This window comes from Phyllobates terribilis, unplaced genomic scaffold (genome assembly GCF_046119375.1).
Source record: "Phyllobates terribilis strain yellow unplaced genomic scaffold, ASM4611937v1 Scaffold_4__5_contigs__length_816908805, whole genome shotgun sequence".
In the NCBI taxonomy this organism is placed as follows: domain Eukaryota; kingdom Metazoa; phylum Chordata; class Amphibia; order Anura; family Dendrobatidae; genus Phyllobates; species Phyllobates terribilis.
In genome coordinates, this window is record NW_027362764.1 from 102,583,139 (window position 1) to 102,604,385 (window position 21,247).

The following is a 21,247-nucleotide window of genomic DNA, read 5'->3' on the forward strand; positions in this document are numbered from 1 at the left end:
GGGTAAAGTGTAATATATACAGAATGTGATAATGAAAAAAGAGGAATATAATGTGATCCCATGTGGCATCCACGAAAATGGTACCTACGCAGATGAGGTAGTGCGAATGCAAGGATGAGCCTAATGCCCATCAACCACAAATGTGAAGACAAACCAAAGAGAGTGCACAGTGCAATTGAAGTGTTTTAGTAATATATGGTTCAATCACATTTATGACAATACTACTTCTTACAAGTGGAGGAAGAGAAGCAATGTTTCAACAAGTGAACATAATACCCAACCCATAGATACAATAAAAAAAACATTCCCAATGGGAATAGACCATATAGTACAAAACACGGTAAACTGTGTTTTACTCAAAAATAAATATAAAAAAGAAAATACTTACAGAAGGTGACCTTGGACAGATACCGAATGTCGATATGAAGTGGCATCACTTGTGTATATAATATATGCTACTGAAAAGATGGCAACATTCCATCTAAGAGGACGACCATTCCTACTACAGTGCATAAAAAAAAAAGAGCGGTAGGTATTAAGACATAGTTTTCAGCTAGAAAGGGTATCCTATGCTAATGAATTAGAGGAGACTTAACTTTTTCTTTAGGACTGTATATTTAAGACCTAAAGGGAACGATGCCTATGGAATGACCCCTTCTGTATATTGGGATGGTCCGGACGCATCGCACAGATACCGCAGCATGTGCCATGTTATATTCACTCCATACACCTGATCGAAATATAAATTATATTTAGATCAGGTGTATGGAGTGAATATATCACGGCGCATGCTGATCGGTATCTGCGCGATGCGTCCGGACCATAATATATTATTATTATGCCCAACATGCACTGACACATTAGCTCCAATACCTGAAGATCAGTCCGAAACGTGCGTTGGGGCATGGGTAAGGTACATTAGTATTTACTGTGTGTTCGGTTTGTGGTCACCATGCATGTACAGTAACAACTACTATTTGTTGATTCTATATGGTTACACAAGAACATACATAATTAATAGATCCAGCATTGATTGATCTGTGTGTTTATTACTCTGTCGCCTCATTGGGGGACACAGGACCATGGGTGCTATGCTGCTGTCCACTAGGAGGCGACACTATGCATAATCTGAAAAAGATTAACCACTAGGAGGCTCCTCCTCTGCAGTATACACCCCTGGACGGCGTCAGCCTTCTCCAGTTTTTGCTTAGTGTCGCATAAGGAGGCACACCTAAAACTTTTACTCCATTTTCTCCGACGGGATTACAGATGAAGAAAAGCGGGTCTCCTGCGAGACTCCCGGCATGGCTCCTTCCTCTGCCCCCTATTACGGGGTGCACAGTTGAAGTTGAGATGGCTATTCCCCATGTCGCTCCTTCCCCTGCCCCTCGGGTGCTGATTCGAAGTTGAGACCCCCCTCTCCTTCCCCAATTCCTTTTGGTTTCTGGGTTGAGGTTGAGGCGAGGATAAAGCCCCCTGATGGTGACAGCAGCACCCTCCCTAATCCCTCTCTGGGGGCATTAGGTTGATATGCCTCAGGTAGGGCCTGTACAGGCAGCACTCTGCAGCTCCCAGTAGCTAGCACACTGCAGCTGAATCCAGGGACCCCAGCCCTGCTGCGGGCTACTGTCGGGGCCGGGGGGAGTGCAGGCAGACATGGCACAACACAGGCACAGGCCTCCCTGCTCCCTGTCTCTGCGGCAGCACCAGCTCTATGGTGCCTCAGGGGGACTCCTCACAGGGCCCCCCTTCCTCTTATACCCCCACCGCTATCCTGCCTTCAAATCCGGGGGGGTCCGGTTCAGATCCGGCTCCTCCCGGACTTCCACGCCAGCCTGGAGCCCCTTTGGGCATCAGGCTTCTAATTTAGACCACGGCTCCGACCTAGCCGAAGCCGCCACCCCCTCTCCGCTCCCTGGATGACAAATATGACGCTCTACAGTGTCATAGAAGGGGCGGATCCAGACTGAAAGGGTGCGATTTCACAGCAAACTGCCGCTCTTTTTCATCTCTCCGCCCCCCCCTTCTTCCTCAAACATTTACTCCGGCGGCCATTATCTGCTGCAGGAAAAAGATTAACCCTGCAGCTACCGGTCGGCAGATACAGACCAGGCCTGCCAGTCTCCGGGGAGGCACAGGACTGTGGATCTTCGGCTCTGGACCTAGAGGCACACTGGTGGGGTAAGATCACAGCTGGAGTTCCTCCTCGGCTATGAATCCATTATTTCTCATAAGCTCCTCACTGTGCATAGCCACCCCTGTACACTATGCAGGACTCAAGGTCCAAGAGAACCAGGCAGGACTGCTATTATACACTCTGTACAGCTTGCAGTAATACTCTCCCCAGTGGCAGCACGTACCTGCACTACCAGGACTGCATCCAGACTACTGTGCCAGAGCCCCAAGAAGCCCCTGCCAATGCTTCGGGTCTACTGCCACGCAGGAATGGATCACTCAGATGTCGCAATCTATGACGCAGTCGATAGTTAACCTAACCTCTACATTGCTTCAAGCTCTGCAGCGTCATGCATCGGCTATGAACGCTAACCAGCAAAGGGAGAGCTCGACTCCGGGACATGACGACACGGGCACATCCACGTCTAGGTCAGGATGCAAGCGGACCCACATGTCACACTCATCTGCGTCATCCCCTTCTAGGGAGAGACACCGTAATTCCAGGTCATTTAGACCGTCCCCTACCAGGGACAGACAATGCAGATCTCTGCAGCGATCCCTGACCAGAGAAGGCCTCCGCCCCACCAGCAGGAGACGCCTTAGCGATACACAGGATTCAGAAGACATCTGTGATTCCGACTCTGACAAGGAAACTGAAGAGTCCCTGATCCCAATCCCCCCCCTGGCAATACAGCGCTAGTTGAGGACATAATCTTGCCCATCCATCGGGTGCTGGACATTTCTGATCCGACCCCGGAGGCACCAGAACATTTCCTTTAAAGGAGCTCTGAAGCCGCCTAAGATCTCTTTGACTACCCAGAGTTTAAATCGATCCTTAAATCACAAATATCTGGTGGCGCGGTACCCCTTTTCACAGGAGGTCACCAAGTAATGGACAGATCCACCCAAAGGGGATCCCCCAGTCTCTAGGCTAGCACCACAGTCACTCCTTTCACTGCCAAGTAGCTCAATCCTCAGGGATGCAGCAGACCAGCAGGTGGAACGCAAGGCTCGTTCAATCTTCGAGGCCGCAGGGGCCTCCCTGGCTCCCGCGTTCGCTTCAGTTTGGGCTGCCAAGACCATCCTGGCTTACCCCCAAAAATTTACAAGCTGGCCTCCAAGCATCTGCTCCTGAGCTGTCGAACCAAGCGGTTCAAATAGCAGTTGTAGCAGATTACATGCTTCATGCAGCTCTGCATTCAGCAAGGGGTGCAGCGGGCATAGCATCAAACACCATCACGATTTGGCGTATCCTCTGGCTGCGGGAATGGAAAGCAGATGCAGCCTCAAGGAAGTCCCTCACGCACCTGCCTTACCTCAGTGGTCGACTTTTTGGCGAACAGTTGGACATGATGATATCCAACGCCACTGGGGGTATGAGTACTCTCTCCCCCAACTGAAACCCAAACGCACTTACAGGAAGCGTAACTAAACTCGATTCCGATACTTTCGGAACTCTTCGGACTGGTCCGTCTCGTGTCCAGCACAAAATAGCAACCGCTACCCACGCAGGGACAACTCGCGGTCGACGCAAAAGTCTGACAAGACCTGGCAGTCAAAAGCAGGCCAGTCCAAGTCCAAAGGAGGAAAATCTCAGATTTCCTCCTCATCATGACTCACCCCACCCATAGGCGGCCGACTTTTGCTCTTTCATCAAGTCTGGCTGCCTATTACAGAAGACATATGGGTCAGGGAACTAGTGTCTTCGGGATACAAGATAGAGTTCACTTCCAACCCACCAAGCAGACTCTTTCTGTCTGTTCCCCCAAAACCGCCAGCCAAGGCTCGTGCCTTCCACCAAGCGGTCTCCTCGCTTCTTCAAGCAGGAGTCATAGTACCGGTCCCCTCGGCCGAGCGCTTCCGAGGGTTCTACTCCAATCTATTCGTAGTCCCCAAGAAAGGAGGTGGCGTACGGCCCATACTGGACCTAAAACAGATCAACAAATATGTACGGGTACCTCACTTCCGCATGGAGTCCCTTCGGGCCATCATTGCGTCCATGGAGAAGGGAGAATTTCTCTCCTCCTTAGACATACAAGACGCATACCTGCATATACCAATTGCACCCGCCCATCTGAGATTTCTCAGGTTCGCAATCGACCAGGACCACTACCTGTTAGTGGCTCTCCCGTTCGGACTCGCCGCGGCTCCCAGAGGGTTTACCAAAGTCATGGCAGCCACCATGGACGTCTTGCACTCCAGAGGCATAGTAGTCGTTCCATACCTGGACGATCTCCTTATCAAGGCTCCTACTTCCAAGGACTACGAACTCAGTGTCTCAATCACAATCGACACTGAGTCGCCTGGGCTGGTTAGTCAACCTATAAAGGTCATCACCAACCCCGAGTCAGTCTCTGATCTTCCTGGGATTGCTATTCAACACCTTCAGGGGTCTAGTGCTCCTTCCCAAGGACAAGGCACTGCCTCTCCGTCTAGGAGTTTGCACCCTCCTCAGCAAACCCCCCTCGATCTCTCCGGTTTGCCATGAGTCCTCGACAGGATGATGGCGGCAATAGAAGCGGTCCCATTTGCCCAGCTTCTCCTTGGGCCTCTCCAACTACCCATCCTCAAGTAATGGGACAGGAACCCCTTTTTTCTCTCTACAGGGAGTTCCAGCTGACGTCGTCAACCAGGAAGTCCCTGCACTGGTGGCTCAAGCCAACCTCACTAACAAAGGGGAAATCCTTTCTCACGGGTCAATGGAAGATTCTGACCACCGACGCGAGCCTGACTGGTTGAGGTGCGGTGCACTTACACCACAGAGCACAGGGCAAGTGGTCCCCAGCGGAAGCGACCATGCCCATCAACATCTTGGAAATTCGTGCCATCCTCCTGGCGTTGAGAGCCTTCCATCACTTACTGGCAGCCTCACATCAGAGTACAGTCGGACAATGCCACGGCTGTGGCATGTGTGAATCACCATGGGGGGACCCGCAGTGACACACATTCTCCACTGGTTGGAAGACACAGGTTTGGTTCTCTCTGCGGTCCACATTCCTGGTGTGGACAACTGGGAAGGAGACTTCCTCAGCCAGCAAGCAATGGGTTTGGGAGAGCGGTCTCTCCATCCCCAAGTTTTTCGCCAGATCTGCCATCGCTGGGGGACTCCGGACGTGGACCTAATGGCATCCCACTTCAATATCAAGGTCTCCAACTTCATGGCCAGAACACGCGACCCGCGGGCGCTAGGAGCGGACGCTCCGGGTTCAGGACTGGACCCAGTTCCAGCTCCTGTACATTTTATTTTTTTTTCCACCTCTCCCCTGATATCCAGAGTGGTGAGGAAGATCAAGCAAGAGGGAGTTCCAACCATCCTAATCGCACCAGACTGGCCCAGACGTACATGGTACGCCGACATCGTACAGCTCACAGCCGACGTTCTCTGGCGACCGCCCGGTCTCCCCGACCGCCCGGATCTTCGGTCACAAGGCCCGTTCTACCACCAGAACTCAGGGGCCCTCAATTTGACTGCGTGGCCATTGAGACTTGGGTTCTAACCCAGTCAGGGTTGTCGCCGCACATCATTGCAACCATGATCAGGGCACGGAAGCCAACCTCTGCTAAGATTTATTACCGTACCTGGAAAGCCTTCTTTACCTGGTGCGAATCTCGTGGCCAGACCCCATTCCCTTATTCCCTCCCCAGGGTACTTGGGTTTCTCCAACTGGGTCTGGAGGCCAGACTGTCCCTGGCCTCCCTTAAGAGCCAGGTGTCAGCTCTCTCAGTGCTTTATCAGAAGTGCATTGCTAACAAGCCGCAAGTAAGGACATTTCTTCAGAGGGTTTCCCGATTGGTCCCCCCCCCCCCTACAGACGACCATTAGAAACGTGGGACCTCAACCTGGTGCTGACAACATTGCAGGAAACATTAGTGAAGTCCCACTCCACCTTCTATCCCAGAAAGTGTTTTTTCCTAGTGGCAATCGCCTCGCTACGCAAGGTGTCTGAACTGACAGCACTCTCCTGCAGACGGCCCTTCCTGTGTTTTTTTACCAGGACAAGGTAGTTCTCTGTAGGTCCCATCCTTCCTTCTGAAGGTCGTGTCCAACTTCCACCTCAATGAGGAAATTTCACTGCCATCCCTCTGTCCGGTCCCGGTTCATAGAGTGCAGAAGGCTCTGCATACGCTTGACCTTGTCAGAGCATTGCGTATCTATGTGTCTAGGACTGCGCCCTTCCGGAAGTCTGATTCTCTTTTCCTTCTACTGGAAGGCGGCCGCAAGGGTCTGCCAGCTTCCAAAGCTACCCTTGCCAGGTGGATCAAATCCACCATACAAGAGGCCTACCGCCTCAAAAATTCTCCTCTTCCAGCACGAATTACGGCACACTCTACCCATGCGGTAGGAGCCTCCTGGGCCATTAGGCACCAGGCTTCGGCACAACAAGTGTGTAAAGCAACCACCTGGACTAGCCTACACATGTTTACAAAACACTACAGAGTTCATACCCAGTCCTCAGCAGACGCGAGCCTGGGTAGATGGGTTCTGCAGGCGACGGTGCCCCAAATGTAGGGGCCTGTCTACACAATATTCGTCCATTGCTTCCCACCCAGGGACTGCTTTGGGATGTCCCATGGTCCTGTGTCCCCCAATGAGGTGACAGAGTAAGGCTGCGTTCACACATTGCGTATTTGTTGCTTTTTGTTGCGCGCGCGTATTTTCCTGCAGTTTTTATCTGCGTTTTTTTACGCAGGTAAAAAAAGCACCTCCATTCACACACTGCGTTTTTTTACGCATGTGCTTTTTTTTGCAGTGTACACTCATACTGTATTATGGCCACCGGTCACTGATTTTAAAAAAAAATAGTACTCACCTCTCCTGGTTCCAGCCGATGCTCCGGTCTCCTCAGCGTGCCGTGTGAAGCGCCGGACATCTCATAGCAGCGAGTGCCCTGTAATGACGTCATACGTCGAGTAAAATGATGGGAATGGAAACGTCTTCTGACGCTACCTCCTCAATCATCATTGCTCGCACTGGGCCCCCTCCGGCTGTCAGTGTGAGCAATGATGATGGAGGAGGAAGCATCAGAAGACGTTTCCAATCCCATCATTTTGTGCGGGCGAGCGGCCGGGCAGTGCGGGAGCTAACCGGAAGAAGCAGGGCCCGCTGCGGTGAGGCTCATGGGTCCCACTGTTGGCGGTACACCACTGTGTGTGTGTGTATATATGTATGTGTGTATATATATATATATATATATATATATATATATATATATATATATATATATATATATATATATATATATATATATATATATATATATATATATATATATATATATATATATATATATATATATATATATACTACAATATATTCATGCATATACACACACATTACATGGACTTACCCTCTCTGCAGATGATGCCACATGATGCATTTCTCTGATGCAGCCTCCCATCTCCCAGGGCCCGACTGCAGAGTGTTCTTGCAAATTGCAGGGGAGGCAGGGAGGAGGGGCCATGTTGGGAGCAGCCGCTCTGCTGGAGCTACAGGCCGGAGCTGGTGGGCGGAGCCTCATCTCCTGCACCTACAGACACTGAGGCATCATCCTTCCGCTTCCAGCATCTGTCAGCTGACCGGCTCGTACATCAGCTGATCGGTCGGTATACCGATCAGCTGATTTACAAGCCGGTCAGCTGACAGTCAGCTGATCGGTTCACCTGCAGATGCTGGAAGCTGCGGGACCGGACCGGACGCCTCTCCCATCCATCGGATAGGTGAGTATCCATAGTTTCTCCTGCACCTCCGTAAAAAAGCGCTGGAATTACGCAGTGTGTGAACACCGCTGCGTAATTCCATCGCTTATAATGGGCACAATATGTGAGAGAGCGCGGGACGCAGCTGCGTAAAGAATTGACATGTCAATTCTTTACGCAGCTGCGCTTTCGCGCTGCGTAAAATCAGTGTCTGAACGGCAAAGTGAATTTCCCATTCACTTTGCTGGCAGACACAAGGCACATTGCGTATTTTTGCGCGCGCTTTTTCAAAATTGGCAATGTGTGAACGCAGCCTTAAAGGAGATTTTTGTGTACTCACCGTAAAATCTTTCTCTTAGCCTCTAATTGGGGGACACAGCTCCCACCCTGTTGCCCGTTCCGGGCCGTTATGTTGAGTTCTCATATTGTCTTTGTTTGAGCTCTTACATAGTTGCCTTCTTATAGGCATGATTATGTTATCCATGTTACGTTCCTCCTACTGCTTTTGCACAAAACTGGAGAAGGCTGAAGCCGTCCAGGGGTGTATACTGCAGAGGAGGAGCCATGCTTAATCTTTTTCAGATTATGCATAGTGTCGCCTCCTAGTGGACAGCAGCATAACACACTAGATCCTGTGTCCCCCAATTAGAGTCTAAGAGAGATTTTACGGTGAGTACACAAAAATCTCCTTTTGCCTTGAGGCAAGTCACACTCATATCAACGTTATTTACCTTGATGGGTGTTGGCTGCAGATAGGCATAGATACACAAGTTTGGTGCTGTGACCCCCGTACTTTTTTGCTACCTCTCTTTTTACGTCCCATGTACCCAGGCTCTGTCTCCCTCTTTTGCTTTGAGCTCATTCTGTTAACCTCAATTGATGTATTTACCGTATGTGGAAAATTTTCCTGATATGGCAGTGCTATATGGCATGGCCATTTTTTAGTGTTTTGTACATGTTGATTCAATAAAAATTTCATTATATTTTAATACAGGGAAAATATATATTTTTGGACCATGTTAGCCAGTAGATAAAAAAAAAATATTTAGATTTGAGAGTCCTCAGTAAAAGGTATCAACCACTGAGAACTCTCAAATCTAAATATTATTATATTTTAATAAATGTTTTGAAGATGTATTGATTTTCTCGGTCTTTGGTAGGATATCTATAACGTTAAGCCGTCTTCTTTTACTATGATATTTATTGTCCTGAAACCCCCCCATCTCCATAGACTTGCAGGTGTTGTCCTTGGTGGGATTTGAACTAAGGACCCCCAGCGCTGTAGAGCAACAGTGCTAACCACTGAGCCATCAGTGCTAACCTGTAAAACAGATGTGCATTTGCTTTTCCTCTGCAGGTTTTTTACTTATGGGAATCTTCCATTGGAGCAACACTTAAAACAGATTCATGAAGATGCATTGAGCAAGTTTGAGCGCATTGATCCCCACACTGAGGTTCCTCGACAGCAGAGGTGGAGCAGTGCGGTAGGTTCTTGGTTTTTCTTTTGTCTTTTTTAGAAATGCATCATTTTGTTGTAACCATAAATCTGTTTAAAGGGGTTGTCCTTGAATGCGATAGAGGATATAGGTCACTATTATCTGTTTGATCGGGTTAAATCCACTGTTAGCCGGTCCTGCGATCAACGGAAGTAAATGGTGGCTGGAGCTGGAACAGCTGTGTAGTGGCAGTATGGTTGTATGTGGGAATCACAGCCTTGCTTCCATTCACTTCAATAGGAGCTTACATAGCAGAACCTGAGAACGGTGACTACTGTGTGTGGAGCTGTTCCTCCCTCCATACCACCGGAACATGACTGTGGCAAGGAGGAGTTGGCTGGAGCCATGTTTGATGTTGCGTTATTGTTTTAATATCTTTTCAATCTCTGTTAGAGTGTTGAATATAACCAAGGGCAGCTGTTTGTTCACTTTTTTACTTTTCCTTTATTTTGACAAAATTGTGTTTTTTTTGTTTTTTTTTCCAACTGGATATTTATTTTTTTATGTAATTTGCAGAGAAAATATCATATTCCTTGTGGCGCGGACACATTTGCATCTGACCCAGCTAAACAGACGATGGTCAGCATGAGCTTCCTTTTATCAGAGTGAGTAATGCTTTTCTGCAGATTTCAATGTTGTACTTGAATGATGTTTAATTATCAGTGATGAGCGCAAGTGCTCATTATTAGAGTTTGCCTAGGGTGCTCTGGTATGCACAGAGTATCGTGGGTGCTCGCGAGACATGTTGGAGTCCCCGCGGCTGCATGTGGGGATTGCCTAACATACCCGCATGTTTTTTGGCTGTCTTAACAGCCATGAAACATGCGGCCGTGAAGACTCAAACATGTCACTCGAGCACTCGCAATACTCGGTGCATACACGAGCACCCTCAGCAAACTTGAGTAACGAGCACTTGCGCTCATCACTATTATCCAAGAAGAGTTATACAGGCCCCCACCCCATGAAGCAAAATTGACTGCAAATGCCTTATATTGGATCATAAATCAAAAGATTGCAATACCCTTAGATGATAGCCAACTGCTTTTCTCAACTCCCATGCTGAGCTTGCATGTGTTCTCACAGGAGGGGAGAATAATCCTCTGCCAGACATCTTTGGTGAGGACCATCAGCCTTGACATCTAGGAATCCATCATGCCCTGTCCTCTTTCTTTTGGCCTCTGCTGCCAGTGAACTATTGGGACACACCCTTACATATTACATGGTTTACCGATCCCAGCAGGTTTGGCCAATGTACATCTAATGTCTATGTGCGGCATATAACGCTATTATTGCCATCAAAACAATAGAACATGGACAGACCACATTATAGGTCAATGCAATCTGTCAGGAACCTTTTAGATTTCTTACATTACACAATATCCTATTTAACTTTTCTACGTACACTCATTTCCCCTATAGCAATGTGTAAGTGAGCTATCACAATCTTCCATCTTCATCAGAATGCTGGAATATACATTGTAGTAAAGACTGTTCTGTCCTGTTTCTAGTATTGCAGACTCATTTGAGGCTTTTACATTGAGCCTTTTATCCTCTTTGTTGGCTGATGGACCAAATTCTCCTTTCTATAAAGCCTTAATAGAAGCCAATCTTGGGACAGATTTCTCTCCTGACAGCGGGTAAGGCAACTCTTTTCTCATAGCTTTTTTACTTTGCATAATTTTAATAAAATAATTCAGAACTAGTTGGATTGTGTTGCCATTTTCACAGATTCATAACTTATTTTTCTATCAATGAAGCTGTGAGAGGGTATTGTTTTTGCACAGCGATCTGTAGTTTTTATTGGTATAATTTTACGGTTAATCTCACTTATATTTTCTTTACGTTGAATTCTTGTTTATAAAAATATAAAATTTACAAATTGATTTGTCGCCAAGTGCCTAAAAATAATGATTTATAATAAATATATATATATATATATATATATATATATATATATATATATATATAATATATATATATAAAAAATTTGAATACTTTTTTAGACCACTTTAGATGTAATGTTATGTTTTTGAATAATTTTTTTTTTATCTTCTGATATTAGGTTTAACAGTTGCACCCGGGATACATACTTCAGCATTGGGTTACAGGGAATAAATACTGATGATGTCCAGTCCGTGAAAGAAATCATAAGTAAAACTATTCATGAGGTGGCTGAGTAAGTATGACACTAAGGAGGGAATTGTTAATGGCATATATGGGAGTCCAGATACAACTTCAGTCTTGGAGGGGGGCGGTCACTCAGTGTAACATTGAACTCTTAGCTTCCTTACTCTATTATTCCTGTGACTGAGAATCACATGGGGTACGCTGACTGCAGTGTGAGGGGACATCACATGGGGTACGCTGACTGCAGTGTGAGGGGACATCACATGGGGTACGCTGACTGCAGTGTGAGGGGACATCACATGGGGTACGCTGACTGCAGTGTGAGGGGACATCACATGGGGTACGCTGACTGCAGTGTGAGGGGACATCACATGGGGTACGCTGACTGCAGTGTGAGGGGACATCACATGGGGTACGCTGACTGCAGTGTGAGGGGACATCACATGGGGTACGCTGACTGCAGTGTGAGGGGACATCACATGGGGTACGCTGACTGCAGTGTGAGGACATCACATGGGGCATGCTGACTGCAGTGTGAGGGGACATCACATGGGGCATGCTGACTGCAGTGTGAGGGGACATCACATGGGGCATGCTGACTGCAGTGTGAGGGGACATCACATGGGGCATGCTGACTGCAGTGTGAGGGGACATCACATGGGGCATGCTGACTGCAGTGTGAGGGGACATCACATGGGGCATGCTGACTGCAGTGTGAGGGGACATCACATGGGGCATGCTGACTGCAGTGTGAGGGGACATCACATGGGGCATGCTGACTGCAGTGTGAGGGGACATCACATGGGGCATGCTGACTGCAGTGTGAGGGGACATCACATGGGGCACGCTGACTGCAGTGTGAGGGGACATCACATGGGGCATGCTGACTGCAGTGTGAGGGGACATCACATGGGGCATGCTGACTGCAGTGTGAGGGGACATCACATGGGGCATGCTGACTGCAGTGTGAGGGGACATCACATGGGGCATGCTGACTGCAGTGTGAGGGGACATCACATGGGGCATGCTGACTGCAGTGTGAGGGGACATCACATGGGGTACGCTGACTGCAGTGTGAGGGGACATCACATGGGGTACGCTGACTGCAGTGTGAGGGGACATCACATGGGGCATGCTGACTGCAGTGTGAGGGGACAGCACATGGAGCACGCTGAGACTCTGCAGTGTGAGGGGACATCACATGGTGTACGCTGACTGCACTGTGAGGGGACATCACATGGGGTACGCTGACTGCACTGTGAGGGGACATCACATGGGGTACGCTGACTGCAGTGTGAGGGGACATCACATGGGGTACGCTGACTGCAGTGTGAGGGGACATCACATGGGGTATGCTGACTGCAGTGTGAGGACATCACATGGGGCACGCTGAGACTCTGCAGTGTGAGGGGACATCACATGGAGTACACTGACTGCAGTGTGAGGGGACATCACATGGGGTACGCTGACTGCAGTGTGAGGGGACATCACATGGGGTATGCTGACTGCAGTGTGAGGACATCACATGGGGCATGCTGACTGCCGTGTGAGGGGGACATCACATGGGGCACGCTGAGACTCTGTAATGTGAGGGGACATCACATGGGACACTCAGACTCTGCAGTGTGAGGGGACATCACATGGGGTACGCTGAGACTGCAGTGTGAGGGGACAGCACATGGGGCACGCTGAGACTGCAGTGTGAGGGGACAGCACATGGGGCACGCTGAGACTCTGCATTGTGAGGGGACAGCACATGGGGCACGCTGAGACTCTGCAGTGTGAGGGGACATCACATGGGGTACGCTGAGACTGCAGTGTGAGGACATCACATGGGGCATGCTGAGACTGCAGTGTGAGGGGACAGCACATGGGGCACGCTGAGACTCTGCAGTGTGAGGGGGACATCACATGGGGCACGCTGAGACTCTGCAGTATGAGGGGACAACACATGGGGCACGCTGAGACTCTGCAGTGTGAGGAGACAGCACATGGGGCACGCTGAGACTCTGCAGTGGGAGGGGGACAGCACACGGGGCACGCTGAGACTCTGAGGGAATTGTTAATGGCATATATGGGAGTCCAGATACAACTTCAGTCTTGGAGGGGGGCGGTCACTCAGTGTAACATTGAACTCTTAGCTTCCTTACTCTATTATTCCTGTGACTGAGAATCACATGGGGTACGCTGACTGCAGTGTGAGGGGACATCACATGGGGTACGCTGACTGCAGTGTGAGGACATCACATGGGGCATGCTGACTGCAGTGTGAGGGGACATCACATGGGGCATGCTGACTGCAGTGTGAGGGGACATCACATGGGGCATGCTGACTGCAGTGTGAGGGGACATCACATGGGGCATGCTGACTGCAGTGTGAGGGGACATCACATGGGGCATGCTGACTGCAGTGTGAGGGGACATCACATGGGGCATGCTGACTGCAGTGTGAGGGGACATCACATGGGGCATGCTGACTGCAGTGTGAGGGGACATCACATGGGGCATGCTGACTGCAGTGTGAGGGGACATCACATGGGGCATGCTGACTGCAGTGTGAGGGGACATCACATGGGGCATGCTGACTGCAGTGTGAGGGGACATCACATGGGGCATGCTGACTGCAGTGTGAGGGGACATCACATGGGGCATGCTGACTGCAGTGTGAGGGGACATCACATGGGGCATGCTGACTGCAGTGTGAGGGGACATCACATGGGGCATGCTGACTGCAGTGTGAGGGGACATCACATGGGGCATGCTGACTGCAGTGTGAGGGGACATCACATGGGGCATGCTGACTGCAGTGTGAGGGGACATCACATGGGGCATGCTGACTGCAGTGTGAGGGGACATCACATGGGGCATGCTGACTGCAGTGTGAGGGGACATCACATGGGGCATGCTGACTGCAGTGTGAGGGGACATCACATGGGGCATGCTGACTGCAGTGTGAGGGGACATCACATGGGGCATGCTGACTGCAGTGTGAGGGGACATCACATGGGGCATGCTGACTGCAGTGTGAGGGGACATCACATGGGGTACGCTGACTGCAGTGTGAGGGGACATCACATGGGGCACGCTGACTGCAGTGTGAGGGGACATCACATGGGGCACGCTGAGACTCTGCAGTGTGAGGGGGACAGCACATGGGGCACGCTGAGACTCTGCAGTGTGAGGGGGACAGCACATGGGGCACGCTGAGACTGCAGTGTGAGGGGGACATCACATGGGGCACGCTGAGACTCTGCAGTGTGAGGGGACAGCACATGGGGCACGCTGAGACTCTGCAGTGTGAGGGGGACATCACATGGGGCACGCTGAGACTCTGCAGTGTGAGGGGGACATCACAAGGGGTACGCTGAGACTCTGCAGTGTGAGGGGACAGCACATGGGGCACGCTGAGACTCTGCAGTGTGAGGGGACAGCACATGGGGCACGCTGAGACTCTGCAGTGTGAGGGGACAGCACATGGGGCACGCTGAGACTCTGCAGTGTGAGGGGACATCACATGGGGTACGCTGACTGCAGTGTGAGGTGACATCACATGGGGTACGCTGACTGCAGTGTGAGGGGACATCACATGGGGTACGCTGACTGCAGTGTGAGGACATCACATGGGGCACGCTGAGACTCTGCAGTGTGAGGGGACATCACATGGAGTACGCTGACTGCAGTGTGAGGGGACATCACATGGAGTACGCTGACTGCAGTGTGAGGGGACATCACATGGGGTACGCTGACTGCAGTGTGAGGGGACATCACATGGGGTATGCTGACTGCAGTGTGAGGACATCACATGGGGCATGCTGACTGCAGTGTGAGGGGACATCACATGGGGCATGCTGAGACTCTGCAGTGTGAGGGGACATCACATGGGACACTCAGACTCTGCAGTGTGAGGGGACATCACATGGGGTACGCTGAGACTCTGCAGTGTGAGGGGACAGCACATGGGGCACGCTGAGACTCTGCAGTGTGAGGGGACAGCACATGGAGCACGCTGAGACTCTGCAGTGTGAGGGGACATCACATGGTGTACGCTGACTGCAGTGTGAGGGGACATCACATGGGGTACGCTGACTGCACTGTGAGGGGACATCACATGGGGTATGCTGACTGCAGTGTGAGGACATCACATGGGGTATGCTGACTGCAGTGTGAGGACATCACATGGGGCATGCTGACTGCAGTGTGAGGGGACATCACATGGGGCATGCTGAGACTCTGCAGTGTGAGGGGACATCACATGGGACACTCAGACTCTGCAGTGTGAGGGGACATCACATGGGGCACTGAGACTCTGCAGTGTGAGGGGACAGCACATGGGGCACGCTGAGACTCTGCAGTGTGAGGGGACAGCACATGGGGCACGCTGAGACTCTGCAGTGTGAGGGGACAGCACATGGAGCACGCTGAGACTCTGCAGTGTGAGGGGACATCACATGGTGTACGCTGACTGCACTGTGAGGGGACATCACATGGGGTACGCTGACTGCACTGTGAGGGGACATCACATGGGGTACGCTGACTGCAGTGTGAGGACATCACATGGGGCACGCTGAGACTCTGCAGTGTGAGGGGACATCACATGGAGTACGCTGACTGCAGTGTGAGGGGACATCACATGGGGTACGCTGACTGCAGTGTGAGGGGACATCACATGGGGCATGCTGACTGCAGTGTGAGGACATCACATGGGGCATGCTGACTGCCGTGTGAGGGGGACATCACATGGGGCACGCTGAGACTCTGTAATGTGAGGGGACATCACATGGGACACTCAGACTCTGCAGTGTGAGGGGACATCACATGGGGTACGCTGAGACTGCAGTGTGAGGGGACAGCACATGGGGCACGCTGAGACTCTGCATTGTGAGGGGACAGCACATGGGGCACGCTGAGACTCTGCAGTGTGAGGGGGACATCACATGGGGCACGCTGAGACTCTGCAGTATGAGGGGACAACACATGGGGCACGCTGAGACTCTGCAGTGGGAGGGGGACAGCACACGGGGCACGCTGAGACTCTGCAGTGGGAGGGGGACAGCACATGGGGCACGCTGAAACTCTGCAGTGGGAGGGGGACAGCACATGGGGCACGCTGAGACTCTGCAGTGTGAGGGGGACATCACATGGGGTACGCTGAGACTCTGCAGTGGGAGGGGGACAGCACATGGGGCACGCTGAGACTCTGCAGTGGGAGGGGGACAGCACATGGGGCACGCTGAAACTCTGCAGTGGGAGGGGGACAGCACATGGGGCACGCTGAAACTCTGCAGTGGGAGGGGGACAGCACATGGGGCACGCTGAGACTCTGCAGTGGGAGGGGAACAGAGTGGAACAGCAGTTCTGATACTGGTTTCTCACTTTCTTCAATTAGATAAAAGGAAGAGTTGTGGTGATTCTCTGCCCCCTTTGATATTTTGCAATAAACAATATTAGAATAAAAATAGAGCCATATTAAGATCCATCAGCAATACCGGAGATCTGAGAATGCTGACCATTCAGACACCTGGAAAAATGGGTTTTATGCATAAATTTTCTTTTACTACAGGAAGGGATTTGAGCCGGAGAGAATTGAAGCGATTCTCCACAAGCTGGAGATCCAGATGAAGCATCAGTCTACGAGCTTTGGCCTTACTTTAGCCTCAGTAGGTTTGACTATTTATTATCTAATCTGTGGGACATGAAGCCTGTCCTCTTTCTCTACAGCAAAAACAAATCTATTGCTGTGCCACAATCCTTCTCCGTAGCCCTATATGTTAACACAGTCCTGTATGTCGATCTGTTCCCGTCTTCTAGTACATCGCCTCCTGTTGGAATCACGATGGAGATCCTGTGGACTTGTTAAAAATTGGTGAGAAAATAAATAAATTCAGACAGTGTCTTAAAGAAAACCCCACGTTCCTTCAAGAAAAGGTCAAGCATTATTTTCAGGTAATAAACTGAGTACTCAATAAAAAAATCCAAAAGTGTAATAAAAAAAAATATATATATATATATATATATATATATATATATATATATATACAGTACAGACCAAAAGTTTGGACACACCTTCTCATTTAAAGATTTTTCTGTATTTTCATGACTATGAAAATTGTACATTCACACTGAAGGCATCAAAACCATGAATTAACACATGTGGAATTATATACTTAACAAAAAAGTGTGAAACAACTGAAAATATGTCTTATATTCTAGGTTCTTCAAAGTAGCCACCTTTTGCTTTGATGACTGCTTTGCACACTGTATATATATCTCACACATACACATACGTTGGGGGTGCGTCTTATAGTCCGAATACTATATTACATTATGGCCGTGCATGGTGGTGGGTGTGGAGGAGCGGCAGCAGGGAATCAGCGTGGCACAGAAGGCGGCAACAGCTGCCTGCTGCAGCCTACGCTGTGCCTGCTACTAAAGAAAATGAATATTCCCTGCTCCCCACGCTTATGGGTGTGGAGAGCAATGAATATTCATTTTCCTTAATAGCCAACTCACTATTAATGAATATTCCCTACAACCCACTCCCATGTAGTGAATATTCATGGTCTTTAATAGCGGGCACACTGACCGCAGAGCTGCAGCAGGAGCCGCGCTGCGGTACAGTGTGCCTTCTATAGAAGAGACTGAATGGTCGCTGCTCCCCACGCACAGAGTCCCGGCGTGGGGAACACTGACTATTCCAGCACAGCGTCTCACATGGTGTGAGGGCGCATGGCAGGGACTCCATGCGCGGCTCACACAGTGAGAGTATCGGCAGCAGAGCGGGACAGCACTGGAGCAGAGAGGAGGTGAGTATGATTGTTTGCTTGTTTTTTTTTTTGTTTTTTTTGTGGGCAGCATAATGGGGGTTCAAGGGGTGCCATGCCTACCAGGATGAGGGATAAAGGGGTGCCATGCCTACCAGGATGAGGGATAAAGGAGGTGCCATGCCTACCCGGATGAGGGGTTAAGGGGGTGCCATGTATACCTGGATGGGATTGGGACCACGTATACCAGGAAGGAGGGGGGCATACATACCATATATTTTTTTATATTAACAGAATTGGGGGACATTACCCCAATACCAGTGTCAGCAGCAGACCCCCTCCCCTATAACAGGCATCATGACCACATTTTTTGCTTAAATTTTATTTTTACCTCTTTTCCTCCTCTAAAACCTAGGTGCGTCTTATAGTCCACAAAATATGGTATGTATATATATATATATATATATATATATATATATATATATATATATATATATATATATATATATATATATATATATATATATATATATATATATATATATATATATATATATATATATATATATATATATATATATAGTATACATACAGTACAGACCAAAAATTTGGACACACCTTCTCATTTAAAGATTTTTCCGTAGTTTCATGACTATGAAAATTGTACATTCACACTGAAGGCATCAAAACTATGAATTAACACATGTGGAATTATATACTTAACAAAAAAGTGTGAAACAACTGAAAATATGTCTTATATTCTAGGTTCTTCAAAGTAGCCACCTTTTGCTTTGATGACTGCTTTGCACACTCTTGGCATTCTCTTGATGAGCTTCAAGAGGTAGTCACCGGTAATGGTTTTCACTTCACAGGTGTGCCCTGTCAAGTTTAATAAGTGGGATTTCTTGCCTTATAAATGGGGTTAGGACCATCAGTTGTGTTGTGCAGAAGTTCAGGTGGATACACAGCTGATAGTCCTACTGAATAGACTGTTAGCTGCTTTTTTCTTGCCATAATACAAATTCTAAGTAAAGAAAAATGAGTGGCCATCATTACTTTAAGAAATGAAGGTCAGTCAGTCTGTTAAGAGGAGACTTTGTGCAGCAGGCCTTTATGGTAAAATAGCTGCTAGGAAACCACTGCTAAGGACAGGCAACAAGCAGAAGAGACTTGTTTGGGCTAAAGAACACAAGGAATGGACATTAGACCAGTGGAAATCTGTGCTTTGGTCTGAGGAGTCCAAATTTGAGATCTTTGGTTCCAACCACCTTGTCTTTGTGCGACACAGAAAAGGTGAACGGATGGACTCTACCTGCCTGGTTCCCACCGTGAAGCATGGAGGAGGAGGTGTGATGGTGTGGGGGTGCTTTGCTGGTGACAATGTTGGGGATTTATTTAAAATTGAAGGCATACTGAACCAGCATGGCTACCACAGCATCTTGCAGCGGCATGCTATTCCATCCGGTTTGCGTTTAGTTGGACCATCATTTATTTTTCAACAGGACAATGACCCCAAACACACCTCCAGGCTGTGTAAGGGCTATTTGACCAAGAGGGAGAGTGATGGGGTGCTACGCCAGATGACCTGGCCTCCACAGTCACCAGACCTGAACCCAATCGAGATGGTTTGGGGTGAGATGGACCGCAGAGTGAAGGCAAAAGGGCCAACAAGTGCTAAGCATCTCTGGGAACTCCTTCAAGATTGTTGGAAGACCATTTCCGGTGACTACCTCTTGAAGCTCATCAAGAGAATGCCAAGAGTGTGCAAAGCAGTCCTCAAAGCAAAAGGTGGCTACTTTGAAGAACCTAGAATATAAGACATATTTTCAGTTGTTTCACACTTGTTTGTTAAGTATATAATTCCACATGTGTTAATTCATAGTTTTGATGCCTCCAGTGTGAATGTACAATTTTCACAGTCATGAAAATACAGAAAAATCTTTAAATGAGAAGGTGTGTCCAAACTTTTGGTCTGTGTGTGTGTATATGTGTATATGTGTATGTATATATATATGTATATATATATATGTATATATATATATGTATATATATATATATATATATATATATATATATATATATATATATATATATATATATATATATATATATATATATATATATATATATATATATATATATATACTTATTATACATACTTATTAAACTATATACCCTTTAATTTATTACTGGGCGTGCTAGAAGCGCCCTGATCCCTGGTGTCTGAAGTAAGATTCTCTACACTTGGGAGATTTAAGTGATTATTTTCTGGTAGAAGAAATCACAAATTTTGGCACACTTTTTTGTTTTGCGTAAACATTTACAAATTTTATTTTTCCAGCACCGTTGCTGTTTTTTACAAAGCAGGAGCTTAGTGTATGGGGGTCAGTCACCCACCGCCTGATTGATTTTATTATAAAGTACACCAGAACCTGGCGTAAATTATAGAAAAACAAATCTCAGGAGGGATAGATTTGCACTGACGAACAAAAGTGTTGCAAATGTATTAAGAGGTTGTCTCATTACACATTTTTTTTACCTATTTACTCCAGCGGTCTCTGGATTAATACTAATGTCATAGTTTACCTCAGTTTGAAAAATAAATATGGCTTCTCACTCCCTTGTATATTACAGGGTAATCTACACACAATGACGTTATCTATGAGTCCTGACGAAAATTATTACGAGAAGAAAGATCAATTAGAAAATGAAAAACTGAACCAGAAGGTTTTAGCTTTGAACGAAGAAGAGCGAAAACAAGTTTATGAGAAAGGTGACCATAACATTTACAATTACACAACTGATTCTCTTGCAAATAAAAACTGTTCAATAAATAAGTGACTCCTTAATGGCCAGCACAGTACATGTCAGCAGCGGACCATCGCGGTGCGTGTAATGCGCTGGTCGGGCAGCGGACCATCGCGGTGCGTGTAATGCGCTGGTCGGGCAGCGGACCATCGCGGTGCGTGTAATGCGCTGGTCGGGCAGCGG

General features: G+C 48.4%; 1 protein-coding gene across 1 annotated transcript in view; it reads left to right on the forward strand.

Moving 5' to 3' along the window:
* Positions 1–21,247, forward strand: part of PITRM1 (pitrilysin metallopeptidase 1) — a 66,335-nt gene that overhangs the window by 21,713 nt on the left and 23,375 nt on the right. Inside the window, exons 5-11 of the mRNA XM_073676519.1 lie at positions 9,230–9,356; positions 9,885–9,973; positions 10,877–11,005; positions 11,431–11,544; positions 17,056–17,152; positions 17,304–17,438; positions 20,891–21,029. Coding sequence (XP_073532620.1) covers positions 9,230–9,356; positions 9,885–9,973; positions 10,877–11,005; positions 11,431–11,544; positions 17,056–17,152; positions 17,304–17,438; positions 20,891–21,029 — 830 coding nt within the window. The remainder of the gene's footprint in view (positions 1–9,229; positions 9,357–9,884; positions 9,974–10,876; positions 11,006–11,430; positions 11,545–17,055; positions 17,153–17,303; positions 17,439–20,890; positions 21,030–21,247) is intronic.